General features: G+C 35.2%; 1 protein-coding gene across 1 annotated transcript in view; it reads left to right on the top strand.

Moving 5' to 3' along the window:
• LOC136035663 (transcription elongation regulator 1-like) overlaps positions 1–15,044 on the top strand; it is a 119,738-nt gene that overhangs the window by 64,654 nt on the left and 40,040 nt on the right. The window contains exon 16 of the mRNA XM_065717572.1: positions 3,152–3,302. Within this exon, the coding sequence (XP_065573644.1) occupies positions 3,152–3,302 (151 nt within the window). The remainder of the gene's footprint in view (positions 1–3,151; positions 3,303–15,044) is intronic.

Here is a 15,044-nt window from a genome sequence, read left to right as displayed (position 1 = left end):
GCCCTAGAATAGTGCCTTTGATCACCATTTCTCAATCTGTTTAGCATCGTGCACGATGCTCCACTTGTCTCAACGAGTTCGAGTCTACTCCACTCGACACTCTGGATTATCTACGAGTTTGATGTATATGATAAAGGTTGGCCGATTAGCTTGTACCAAATGAATTAAAATATTACAAGTTAGCTTGCTACAGAATAAAATCTCCCCTCCTCGCAACCCCGTCTCTTTCTCTTTTCCTCTCTATCTCCGTTTATTTTTTTCTCTCTTACCCTAGAATAGTTCCTTAGATCATTATCTCTCAACCTTTGGAGTATCGTAACCCCCCCCCCCCCAGAAAAAAGTAGAAAGTAAGGTCGAGCATCTTATGAGTCACTTATTTCAGCCTAATATTCTTGAGACTTTGGGTTGAACCATAAGTTAATGGTTGGTGCATGCTAATTTAAAGTTCGCTGTTTTAATTTACATATAAATTTAACGGTTATCTATCGATTAATTGGATCTATCAGTTTAATTTTAATGTATTCTATCTCTAATATAATTTATCAAGAGACAAATTAAAGAATCTTTTGTTAGTTTTTTTTAGCGATTGCAACCCTTCCCCTGTCTACGGGATCTGCGATATTTTTAACGACGCCTAAGAAACTTAAATTATTTTTTTGGTTTCCTTTTTTTGGTTATCCTTTTCATTACTTTTGGTTCATTTTACTTCTCTTTTGTGAATGTTGGTTCTTTTCTTATTTCTTTTCCTTTTTAGTTTGTCTGGGTTTTTATGGCACTTGGTATTAACCAAGTGACATATAGCAATCGCCAATTCTGTCGGTCTGTCTGTCGGTCCAGGTTTTACTACTTTAGGCACTTCCAGGTAAGCTAGGACGATGAAATTTGGCAAGCATATCAGGGACCGGACCAGATTAAATTAGAAATAGTCGTTTTCCCGATTTGACCATCTGGGGTGGGAGTAGTGGGGGGGGCGGTTAATTCGCAAAAAATAGAAAAAATGAAGTATTTTTAACTTATGAGTTGGTGATTGGATCTTAATGACATTTGATATTTGGAATAATATTGTGTCTCAGAGCTCTTATTTTAAATCCCGACCGGATCTGATGACATTGGGGGGAGTTGGAGGGGGGAAACCTAACGTCCCGGTTTTGCTACTTTAGGCACTTCCAGGTAAGCTAGGACGATGAAATTTGGCAAGCGTATCAGGGACCGGAACAGATTAAATTAGAAATATTTGTTTTCCCGATTTGAACATCTGGGGGGGGGGGAGTGGGGGCTGGTTAATTCGGAAAAAAATAGAAAAAATGAAGTATTTTTAACTTATGAGCGGGTGATTGGATCTTAATGAAATTTGATGTTTGGAATGATATTGTGTCTCAGAGCTCTTATTTTAAATCCCGACCGGATCCGATGACATTGGGGGGAGTTGGAGGGGGGAAACCTAAAATCTTGGAAAACACTTAGAGTGGAGGGATCGGGATGAAACTTGATGGGAAAAATAAGCGCAAGTCCCAGATACATGATTGAATTAATCGGAACTGATTCGCTCTCTTTGGGGTAGTTGGGGGGGGAGTAATTCTTAAAAATTAGAAAAAATGAGGTATTTTCAACTTACGAACGGGTGATCGGATCTCAATGAAATTTGATGTTTAGAAGGATATCGTGTCTTAGAGCTCTTATTTTATAACCAGAACGGATCCGCTCTCTTTGGGGTAGTTGGGGGGGGGTTAATTCTGAAAAATTAGAAAAAATTAGGTATTTTTAACTTACGAACGGGTGATTGGATCTCCATGAAATTTGATATTTAGAAGGATATCGTGTCTCAAAGCTCTTATTTTAAATCCTGACCGGATCTGGTGACGGGGGAAGTTTGGGGTGGGGAAACCTAAAATGATGGAAAACGCTTAGATTGGAGGGATTGGGATGAAACTTGGTTGGAAAAATAAGCAGAAGTCTTGCATACGTGATTTACATAATTGGAACGGATCCGCTCAATTTGGAGGGGGGGGGGTAATTCTGAAAAATAAGAAAAAATTACGTATTTTTAACTTACGAAGGAGTGATCGGATCTTCATGAAACTTCATATTTAGAAGGACCTCGTAACTCAGATACATTATTTTAAATCTCAACCGGATCAAGCGTAATTGGGGGGGGGGGCAGTTGATGGGACCTGAAATCTTAGAAAATACTTAAAGCGGTGAGATCAGGATGAAACTGGATGGGAAGAATAGAAACCTGTCTAAGATACGTGAGTGACTTAAAAAAAAAGGTAAAGGTAAAGGATACGGCATGAAATTTTGATATTTAGAAGGATCTTGTGCTTTAAAGTTCTAATTTCAAATTCCGACCAGATCCTGTGACATTCGGAGGAGTTGGAGGGGGAAACCGGAATTCTTGGAAAACATGAAAATTGGGGTATTTTTATCTTACGAATAGATGATCGGATCGTAATGAAATTTGATTTTTAGAAGGAATTCATGTCTCAGAGCTCTTATTTCAAATCCCGAACAGATCTTTTGACATTGGGGGGAGTTGGAGGGAGAAATCTTGGAAAAACACTTGGAGTGGAGGAATCGGGATAAAGCTTGGTGGATAGAATAAACAAATGTCCTTGATACGTGATTGACAGAATCGTACTGGATTCGCTCTCTTTGGGGGAGTTGGGGGGAGGGGTTCAGTGATTTGACGAGTTCGGTGCTTCTGGACGTGCTAGGGCGATGAAAATTGGTAGGCATGTCAGGGATCTGCACAATTTGACTTGATAGAGTCGTTTTCCCAGATTCGGCCATCTGGGGGGCAAAAGGGAGAGGATAAATTAGAAAAAATTAGGTATTTATAACTTACGAGTGGGTGATCGGATCTTAATAAATTTTGATATTTAGAAGGACTTTGTGACTCAGAGCTCTTATTTTAAATCTCGACCGGCATTAAGCCTCTTATTTTCCTTTTTAAATCAATCTATTGATTCATAGAATTTTGTTAGAGCTCATACCATATGATCTCTTGGCTCTTAGCTCTTCTCGCCTCGTCACAAGTGCCATATGAGCTCTTAGCTCTTGTTGTTTGTGAAAAATACACATGTTTTTATTTTATTTTTTTACTTTTGTGAATGTTGGTTCTATTGTGTTTTTAGATACATTCTATTTCTAGATCCACATATTCAGAGTTCAGCAATAAGTTTAACAAGGAGGAGAGATACAAGTCATTGGACAAGTCTCGAGAGAGAGAGTCACTCTTCAATGAGTTTATGCTGGAGGTTAGACGAAAGGAGAAGGAGGAGAGAATGAAGCGCCGTGAGGAGGTAGAGCTAATTTCGTATCCTATCCAAGAAAAGATGAAAGGAGGCTTTGATAAATTATATCAAAAATCCATGAAACATACATATGTAGTTAATTTAATGGTTAGGTAGATGCAGAAATACAAAACTGCCTAGTCTTTGCCATGTCATTTTTTACTGCGATGTTATTGACTGGCTAAATTGATAAATATTAATTGCCAAAATAAGAGCTATCGGCCAAAGTTAGAACAAACTTAGACTCTAATTTTATAAGAAGTTTGTCTTTTCCCCCTTGTATCATTCAGGGATGATATTTTTTGTCTCTGTTTAATAATAGTAAAAACAAATTAATTTTTTTTTTATCTTATTTTTGGCTCAGCTTATATAAGTTTTAACCGAAGTTGCAAAACCTTTTTCATTCGTGCTATTCCTACACGTACATTGGAGGTGGTTGGGGAGTTGAGTCTTTCCCATATTAAACACTATCTGCGTACCCCACGTCTTCCTGAATATCTTGCAAAAAAAGTGAGGATATATTTTACGTTTTGTCTTTTCGAATTTTTAAAAAACCTTAAATGTAAAATCTGTAGTTTTGTATTTTTGCTTTATATGACTGTATGTTTCATGGAAGCACTTTGGTATATTTACAAATTAAATATATGTATATTTTATCTTTGCCTGAAAAAATGCTCCTTTTTTCTTATTTAACCTTACCTTTTGATTACAGTGGCCGAATTTCCTGGAAGCTGGACATTGGACCAGTAGGGTGTCATAAATCAAAACACATTATCCAATCCAAATTGGTTTGAGCAATTGTAGTTTAGAGTTAATTGGTTGATTGGAAAACGGTAATTGGGTTTTGGGCTTAAATCGTAATTGATTACCATTGTAAAATGGCAATGGGTAAAATGGTAATGGTAATTGGTTGATGGAAGTTTGGGTTTGGATGTCTATTCAGAAATCGTATTGGGGTTTGTTAAAACTTGTATTGAGGGTGGCATTGTGTTTATACAATTTGGGAGAAACTGCAAATTGTATTGGGGTTTCTTAAAACCTATATAAGGATTTGAGTCATGAAAAATGTGCATATTTTGTTGTGATCTTTGATGTCCTCATTACTAAACCTGGGTGGTGTTGTTATGATGTAGCTGGAATTTCATGCAGTTGAATCATTCCAGTCTAGTCTGACATTATTCTTAAAGTTGGTACAACCCAACCTGGACGATGTACCCATAATACAGCTGGAATAGCATGCATTTGCTTTAGAAAAGGACACAGGGGGCCGGCCCCCATAATTCGAAACTGCTCCAAATTTCTTGGTGCTCCATATTTAGATTATGAAAACAGAAAATCATTGTTTTTATTATTCCCCCCCCCCCCACTGAAAAAAACTTGCTAACGTACTTGGTGTGTACTTGGCTGAATTACTCTGGTTCAATCTGGAATTATTCATAATGCTCAGGTAATTTGGAAAACACCTGATTGATTGACACATTATAAATATTCCTTTAATTGTATTTTCTACAATTTCCGGATTAGACAAGTTCTCCAAAGCAACTATATTAGAATAGGTACTTCCTCTAAAGGAACTATGGGTTCATAATTAGCTTCTTTTTCTATAATGTTGTTCTCAAAGCTAAAATCGGCACCTCTTACTTATTCTGGAAATTAGCTATTATGTTTCTAAGAATAATTTATTTTCCTCTGTGTACCTATTGTCCTTAGAATCCACCATCCCTTCATTCTTGATTATTTTTTTTGTTCTAAAAGGTTTATAAGAATCATTTCAAGAAAAGAAAAAATATAGCTTGAATTTTATTCTTAATTGAATCACAAAATTAACTTGATTTTACCCTTACGATGCAGTCATTTTGATTTTTCTATCCTTCTATAGCTTCAAATTCCTATATTTCTTTGATATTTTTGTTCATAATAGTTGTATTTGGACATATTTTCAAGGTGTGGTTTATAAACCTTTATAATTACTGTTAATTATTCTTCATCAGTGTCTTCTATGGGAAACAAGCCTTATAAGCCAAATATAGTCTAAAGTAGTTGGTTTATTCTTGTTGCTGCTGGGTCAAAATTGTTAGAAAAAAAAAAGTCAAAATCAACCATTAAATTTTTTGTTGGAAAACTTAAGTCAATCCTGAATCAAATAAAATTTAATTATTTATTAATCTTATTTAAATTAGAATTCGACTATTTTATGCTAAAATATAATTAGATCCCCCTTATCTTTCCGTGTTCACATAGATACTAGACAATGATTGTGCTATGTCAACTGTCTCGTGTCTCAAAATGCATAATTGTGCCTTTTAGAGCAATTCAGAAGTGACAATATTCTGTAAGTACGTAAAAAAGTTTTTAAAGGCTTTAATATTAATTAGGATTATCACGTGTTAGTGCGGTTAATTTTTTTCGGGGGTGGGCAGTGGGTATAAACGCATCTCTGCGAACTTAGACTTATGTTATAAGCGGATTCAACGCCACATACATAATTTTTTATGCCAAGTGATGTTACGTTAAGTATAACGTATAACTAATATTAATATAACTTATACGTATAAGTATAAGTATTAAGTATAACTAGTCTTTTCATACAAGGCTAACGTTAAAAAAAAACCTCAAAACTTTATAATCATTGTCTAAAATCATCACAGCTATCATGAGAAAGACTTTTCTACAGCGCAACAGAGTCTTGTGTAACGTAAGAATCTGTTCACAGCTTGAGTCTGCTTGACACTGACTATGTTACCAAAAAAAATTTATTTCATGGGAGTACATAACATAACACAAATTTTTAGGCTATGTTACCGTGAAAGGTTCTGCGGTGTAGTGTGGAAGGACCATAAGAAATACAAGTTATGTAGATGCACGATAACAATGTAATGTGCTTTACGGCCTAATTTGATCGCAGTAACCAGTTCATGAAATTATTAGTAAGAAGTAAATACAAATGTAATGATAATAACGCAGCTAATTATACTAAAGATTATACAGCAATTTAATGTTAATAAATTCCATTCTAAAAGTGAACAATCTTTAGCTGGAAAGAAGTCTCTTATCAATTTCTAGGGATGGTTTAAAATTAAAATTTATTCAAGTCAGTAGCTGTGTTACTTTTTTGTTTTTCTTTAAGAATGAAATTCTCCTTCTTCTTTGAGCTTAATTGACTAAAAATGTTGGAAGTGTTAAATTCAATATGTAATTTTCAATTAAAAATCAGAATTTATTAATTGCTCTTCATGAAATTCCTTTTTATAAATTCATGGAAAAAATGTTCAAGTTCTAAAATTATAACTGAAAAGTGTTAAATTCAACATTGCTGAACCTCTCTAATGGGAATCAACCTCTCCGCTGAACCAGAGAGGGTGCTTAAACCAATAGAAAAGAGCCTTATCTCATCTGGAATACATTACGTCTCATCTACAAGAATGCGTTACGTGTAGATTTTATATGGAACGTGAAATCGACTGAACGCCCAATTTACAACGGGCAACAAAAGTTTTTTTAATTTTTTGATTTGCGATTTCTTTTTTTTTGGTAAAGGGAATGTTCTTTCTTTCTTTTTTAATTAGAATTTGTTGACTAGCTGTTGCTATGAAGATTTTTTCAGCTTAGCACTGGTCACTTTTAGTGTATATTTCCTTGTTATCTTTTACATTTTTCACATTTTTTTTTGGGGGGGGGGTCTCCTACTACCTAAAAGCCCATGTGCCCATATAGGTTTTTCCGTAATATTGTGTAAGCTATCATTTTTCAAAGATACCACGCTTTTTTTCTCTTTTTTTTGCTATTATTTGAAAATACTGAAGCTCGAGAATTAGAAGACGAAAAATGTTTAGTTTAACTCGATATCAGACGTCACATCAGATCGGGTAATATCAAAATCTGTTTTTTATGTCATAAAGTCGTCACGTCAATTGTCACATCAGATCTGATAATATCAAAACCTATTTCTTATGTCACAAAATCGTCACATTAAATGTGGCATCAGATCGACTAATATCAAAACCTTTTTTTACGTCACGAAATGGTCACATCAATCGTCGTATCAGATCGGATAATATCAAAACCTATTTTTTATGTCACAAAACCGTCACATCAAATGTCAGATCAGATTGGGTAATATTAAATCTATTTTTTATGTCATAAAATTATCATATCAAATGTCACATCATGTCGGGTAATATCAAAACCTATTTTTTTTTTTTTGCATTAAGTCTCAGTGTCAATAATTACTACGATAGATCTCTAGCATTGGTATTTATCTTATTTAAAGTTCCTGACGGGGTGACTAGCAGGGATCATTTGGATATATCCTCAAAGGGGCATTAAAACAAATACTTGTCGCTAGAGTTGCTGAACTAGCGACCTATAATTGTTGCGATGCAACACTCATACTTCGTCGTTTTCTCTTTCTACTTAACTCTTTTTGTGATAATGTCTTGCTTGTTTTGGCTATTATTTGAGAATCCTGAAACACAGGATTAAGATGAAAATTTTGTTTTAGCTTAACTGGGCAATAGATTTTACATCAGATTGAACAATACCAAAGCTTTATTTTCACAGATTCGCTGTTTGACAATCTTTAATGCAAATTAGAATTCTGAAAATACGTACAAATTAGCCTAACATTTTTGATTGGTTGTAGCAAGACTCGCAGGGCCAGAAATAACCGTGGCATATCTGGCAATTCTGGCAATTTTCATGTTTAAAACCCATGTTTGGCTGACTAATAGGGAATTGCAAAGCAAATACTTTTCGATAAAGTTTACTTCTAATTGTTGCGACGTAACACTTATAATTTTTTTCTTTTTTACTCACCACTGTATACTTTCTTAGTTCTACCTTTTCATCCTCACATCCGTGATTTCACATCACAGATGTGAGGATACCCTCGCATGTGTTAAATAGAAATTTTGAAACCTAAATTGACCCCAAGCAATCTCTGGGGCTGATAGAGTATGCCGAAAAAAGGAAAAAAAGAGAGTAAGGCGAAAATAATTTTACCGGCACGGTTGTTTGTCATTATATTTAATTAATTGTGTGTTAATTTAGTTTTTAATATTAATTCTGTCGGGACGCTTTTTTTGCATTTGCTTTGTTTTAGCTGCCAGTATTTTAACGAAATATCAAAACACCAAGATTGTATTAGGTATTTTATTATAGAAAAAAAACGGTCAAAAATGCCAATTTTCAAGTAGAATTTTGAGCTGCGAAAAAACCTCAAACAGATCGAGTTTTAGGACGGGTTGAAACTGTGAAAATTAAAAAAAAAAAAATTGTGCTGATTGATTTTTGGGATGCTAGGAAAAAAGCTTACATACTGTTATGTATTATAGCGCTGACAGGACTTTCCGCTTATTTCAAGTTTGTCAGAGATTAATAATGATTAGACAACTATTTTTAACAAAAGTTTAAAAAAAATTTAATCCTTAAAAAAAGGAACATTAAAAGAAGTTGCCAGGGAACAAAACTGTTAAACAAACCAACACAATTTTCATTATATGTCTTTAAAGAAAGATTTTTTCAAGTATTCTTTTTTAAGGATTGGTTTAATTACCAAAGATCTGTAAATGAGATAACGAGGGGATCTCAGATTTTTTAAAACTGAAAATAATGAAACTATCATTTGCATTGATAAAAAAATATTGTTCGATAAAAAAAATGTTCATAAACCAACACATTTTTAATTTATCTTTGACGGAAGATTTGTTTTTCAAGGTAACCTCAAATTATCAAGATGATTGAGGAAATTTCACATTTTTTTTCTGAACTAAAAGTAGCTAAACACCGATTTGTATTGATTAAAAAAATAATTGGAAGAAAAACTGTTGATAAACCAACAATATTTTCAACATCTCTGGTGTTATCTTTGATGGATGATTTTATTTTAAGGGAATCAAAGTAATCTTGAATTTTCTAACTTAAAAATTATCAGAAACAATCAGACAGGCGTATATATATCAGGCACGTACTCAGAAATATGTTTCAGGGGGGTGCACTTTCAAAACAGAAGATTGAGCCACATTATATTACGTAACAGCTACAAAAACTAAAAGTGCATATATCAAGAAATAGAGACTCACCCTATATTGCAAATTGCAACCTACGAGCAGAGCTAAGAGCAAACTTCCAGAATTTGTATCTACTGATGCAGAAACATCTCGATGGAGATTCAAAAGTGCCAAGCCATTTAGTCGGCCTTCATCCATTCTGCTGTGGAGATAGGTTTTTAGCCTTTTCATTCAAAGATATGATCTCTTAACACATGCTGCATAAGCGGGAATGACAAAGAAGCCAAGTGCCAAGCCATTTAGTCGGCCTTCACCCATTCTGCTGTGGAGATAGGTTTTTAGCCTTTTCATTCAAAGAAATGACCTCTTAACACATGCTGCATAAGTGGGAATGACAAAGAAAATGCGAGTAACATATGGGCGTTGGGAAAAATGCCACGCTCACCCTCAGCCAGGCTCTGCACCGCCGTCTCTGGAAAAAGATAGTGAGCTACTTTCAACCACTTAGCCCGTCATAGTTGAAGCTCAGACTTCATAGTGGACTCTGAGCTTGTTAAGTCTGAGGCATATAACTTGATCAGCTCTTTAACATCGCCAATAGGCTCTTTTACTACAAAAGATGGAAGGATTCCGCTGAGGCCTTTCAGAATAGCTTTGTGCTTTGTGAATTGAGATTCGAGTGATTGTATGAGTGGTCAGCGAATGGGATGAAAAGGCTAACTCGATAGTAAAATTCTATGTACTTTTCTGCCGGGATATCACGTGGGATGCTGACGACATTTCTCTTTCATGGTATGGCAATGGTTAATAGTGACGAAGACCGCACTGCCTTTTTTGAAAAACTGTTCATTCTAGTTTTATTGATTTTATCCTCTAGTAAGTTGTTTTTTCTTATTTGTATTGCTGAGGACGGCCCTTGGATATAGGGCCAAAATATTCATTCTAATTTGTTTCCCAGTGTCTTGAGAAATTACCTATTGTTCTTCTTGTTTTTTGGTGTTTGATATGGCAATGGTGATTTTCTGTTCTTGGCATATGCATGTGACTTCCGAAAACAGCTGACCGAACTTCTCCTCCGCCTTATTTAGTGTATCTAGAAATATTTCTGTCCCACTTTCAACACACTGAATACACGTAACCATATCGATATTTTCTTACTGCAGCAGCTTAGACAGATTCTGTGTGTACCCCAGAAGAAAAATCCATCACAATAAGGGTTTCTTTATAGTCCAAGCTCAAGATGCTATTGAGCAGACCTCTGGATTTTGACGACGCCACGGAGTCCCCATTTGTCTCTATGTCTTCTAGGGCCTTAAAGGTTGGAACAACTAGCTGTTTTGATATCTGTATCGCATCGTGTCTTTCGACCCATCGGGTTTCGCACACTACTTTCAGATTGACTTCAATGTAAGGTGTTTCAGTGTAAGGCAGCGCTTCGCTCGGTACTGAAGTGAAAGAAATTATCTGTTTCAAGAATAATTATCATACAGCGCTGTATATCTGGGATCTTGCTCGAGTCTGTCAATACCAAGTTCAAGGAGTGGGCGACACAGTGAACAGACTTGGCAAGTGGATATTTGTTCGATCATACCCTTATCCCCTGCCTAGTTTCATATCGAGACCAAGTTTCTCCGTTCGACTTAGGATAAATTGACCGAGGCTTTCACCTTGCAAGTCTTCAACACCAGTAAACAAGACAAACTCTTCTCTGGGCCGAAAAGTTTCGGTGTCCTGAAATTGAAACCCTAGAGCCATTTGTTCCCGTCTTGATATGTTGGTTGTCTAGTCCACCAGTGTAGTGAAAAAACGAGCCGATTTCACTTGATCAACAGTCTTTGCCGCAACAGCAGTCCACAAATGTCAACTAGTTCGTTCTGAATTCTGGGGCTGCAGTAGTGGGTATTGCCCGCACTTTTGTCAAACACCTCTTTCATGATTGGATTGTCTTTCATCCGATAGCGTAGCAAGGTCCTAAAACTTCGATCGTTTTTTACTGGGTCTACAAAAGTCAATTTCCCCGAATCCCCGTCCCCATGCAGTGCGTCCTTGCCGTCCACACAACATATTGTTTCTATGATGAGAAGAAGGCGTTTTCTGTTTATTTGTATTTCATCTCTTTTCTGAGTATTCAAGACTTCCACAATAGAGGAATTTTGTCTGCTCACTTCTGCCAGAAAACTTTCCCGGAAACATCAGCGTCTTTATGGTAGGCTTTTGACTGATGTTTTGAAAAGTCTTCTAGGGTGTTTTTCCAATTTATGTCAGGCTCCAAGACAAGCTGTCCTGATTTTGGGCGAGAACCCTTTATGGCTCTATTGCAAGCAAACAAAGCACAATATTTGCGAAAACACCCTTGTTTCACCGAAGAAAATACTACCTAAGGGTACTTATCTATCCAGCTAATTTGAAACTTCCTTGTTTTTGAGCCTGTTACATGAACTGGGAAAGGATAGTCCTTTTTGGGTTTAAAATGCCTCTTCATTTTATTATATTTTATTTCATCGGAAACCGAACCTCTTCTTTCAAGAAAGGTTCCAATGTCAAGCTCGATGTCAATGTGTATTTGACAGCATCTGGCATTGATTCTTGAGCTGAAGTCAATGGTTCAGTCACAACGGAACCCTCACTAATTTGTCGTTTTTTACCCCAAATCCGGAGAACATTTTTGTTTTTTCGATTGTTTCCCACTTGTCTTACATCTAACAGCACTCGGTTTTAGACTGTCAACTGGAAAAGCCTTGGTATAATTGCAAGAATGACCGCTTCAGCCTCTAGAAAAGGATCGCCCACGAACAGATGATCTTTAAAAGATAACAGTTACTTCAGATTGTTGAAAGAGGGTGAGAAGTTGACAGGAAAGGGATTATTACTATGCTGGTGACCCAATCGGATAGTTACAGGCCAAAATATCATCGAAAAGGTTAACACAGTAAGTCTAGATCAGAAATTAGCTACTATTCTGTGAGAAGTATCAGAAGATTATGCGGGAAAAATTGCGAGATTTCGGGGGGGTCTGGAATTCCCCCCCCCCCCAATACAAACAAATATTTTCAAATATCTGCGTCTTTGACGGAAGATCTTTTTAAGGGATTTTAAATTCACATGGGAATCTTAACTTTTCTCAGAATTGAAGACAATTAATCTACCATTTGTTGTGATAAAAAAAAGCCTTTATATTGACAAAAAAAAATTGTTTAGACAAAAAATTGCTAGTAAACTATCAATATTTTAATGTCTGTCTTATTGTATTTGACTGATTATATCCTGGTTGAAGAAGCCAAATGAACAGTAGTATCAATACTGAATATAGACCTATTATGATGCATTAAATATTTTGATTTTAACAAAATAATAACACTTAAGGGCGATGAAAAATATTTTGACCGAGAAATTATGATCAAGTATACTAATAGTTGATTATGTTTTTTGTAATATGAAAATTTGGATTTTAAAAATATAGCATCTATTGAATAGGATAAGAATACAACACTAGAACACGACGCAAATTTCAATAATACAATCATGATCTTTGCATTGCTTACAATTTTAAGTCAATTTTCATTGGGGGGGGGGTCTTTTAAAAACATAGAGTTTATAATTGTATAGAATCTGTCCTAAACAGTTTATTTTGTTGATTCTTTTTTATTTTTTTCTCTCTCTCTTGCACTCGGTTTTGGTATAATAATTTATTTGACTTTTTTTGTACTGCATAAGAATGTTTATCTAAACATTTGAACTTGTTTTAGTATATAATACGCAAGTTTTTAATAAAAAAAACAAAAATATAAGTAATAAAATTTTTGACGAAGCAAATACTTAGGCAAAAAAATTTTAATTTGTGTAATGAGAAAAAGGAGGTTAAAAAATAAAGATATTAAAAATTTCAAAATGATATTAAATTTAGTTAGATCATCTTTGACGAATAAAAATCAAAGTCTCGGAAACGGATTTTCATTTTCCACCTTTAGCGATTTCGTACTATTGATTAATTAGCTTATTGGTTTATGTGTAAATATACTACTTGATGTTACAGAATCGAAAATAAAATTCAAGGTGATTGCAATGTTTTTTTTCTAATGTTTTTAAGCGTATTATAATTAATTCTGTTGAAATTTGAGATGTACCATAACATCAAGAGAACTAATAACTATTCAATCGAACTGAAAAAAGGAAGCCAGACTAACGGATTTAGCTCACGAAACTTGAATTCTACTATTTCAAAATCTAAAAAATCTTTGTTATAATATAGATATTCGATTGCCCTGAAAATCTTACTAGTATAATAAATATGATGTACACCATTTGTTAGGCCACTTTAGCTCTGAAAGCTCCAAAATCGAATTTACCTGATTAATCAATAAATGTTAAAGTTCTTCCATTTCCAAGAAAAAATAACCTCTTGGATGCGGCGTTTGGCCTGTGCTTCTTCCCCCAGTAGCAGCTCGCGACAGCTCACGAGAAGTTCACGTGTTCGTGTTCCAGCCCTAGGTAGAGTGTTCTCTTTCACGAGATGTCTTATTCCACTATTAAAAGGTGCGATTTGGATTTTGTTTCTAATATAGTGGGACACAGAACGGTGAAGTGTCATCTAGACTTGAAATGCTCTTTGGATTGGTTACTCAAACTTTCTAAACTGACAGATTTACTCATACCAGCGCGCTAAAGATCAGGACAGGTGTTTCTTTTGCGGCGTTTGGACGAAAACGGATTGTTCTTCAAAAAGGGTTGTTAAAATTTGCCCTTTGAAAAATAAATACTTGAAAGGTTCATTGAATTTCCAAATTAATGGAAAATTTTGCGTTGCGGAAGTTGTTTTCCGACATATTTGAAACTTTTGCTTAAAGGTTTCTTTGAGATTTTGGCTTGAACTTTTCTGTGAGGTTACTAACAGATCATTAATGTGTATTGTATAATATTTTTGTGTATTTACCAGGAAAGAAGTTAACAGGAAGTAAAGGTATATTTATAAGCTTAGAATAATAGTTCAAGTTTTTTTTTTAAAGTTGGGAATATTATTTTCTAGGGAAAAAATTCCTAGAATGTAATACTAGGGCATTCTTTTCTTAGAATAATGCGCTTTAGTACTGAGATCGTCGGAGTTTTAGACCAGTGGCACCAATTGAGGGGGCAGGGCATCTGTCTCATATTTTTTGCCCATCCCACTTAGATTCCGAAAAATTCCTTTTTGGATTTTCTTTGGGAAAAAAAATGGAAAAAAGCCTCGCCCCCCTTAGATTTTGAAAAATACATTTTGCTCTCCTCAGCATTTTCGTGAATTTGTGCCGCTGTTCCAGGCTGTTAGATGAAGATCCTGGTAATACATTTTAAGTGCTTTGTGCAGCACTAAATCTATGTTCTGGCACTAGTCAAATTTTGCTTCGTACCACCAGGGCACCGTTTTTGAATCATCAACTGGGTGGAAGTGATGAAAGACTCAAGAGCCATGGCTCATTAGAGTAATACATTTGAATATCCCTAAGTCTATGCTTATCTTCCTTAGTTCTGACCTAGGATGGATTATACACTTTCAAGAAGTGAAAAGAATCTTTTTATACAACTCTGAAAAAAGTTATGCCAGCTTTGCCTCTCATAGGGACTATCTGTCTTGGCTATTAGCCATGGCTCTCAAATCTTTCATCCCTTCCATCAAGTTGACTAAATTCGAAAAGTTATGCCAACTTTGCCTCTCATAGGGACTATCTGTCTTGGCTATTAGCCATGGCTCTCAAGTCTTTCATCCCTT

Source organism: Artemia franciscana, chromosome 14, assembly GCF_032884065.1.
Source record: "Artemia franciscana chromosome 14, ASM3288406v1, whole genome shotgun sequence".
Lineage (NCBI taxonomy): Eukaryota > Metazoa > Arthropoda > Branchiopoda > Anostraca > Artemiidae > Artemia > Artemia franciscana.
Note: the sequence above shows the minus strand (reverse complement) of the source record. Positions and strands in the feature narration are given on the sequence as shown.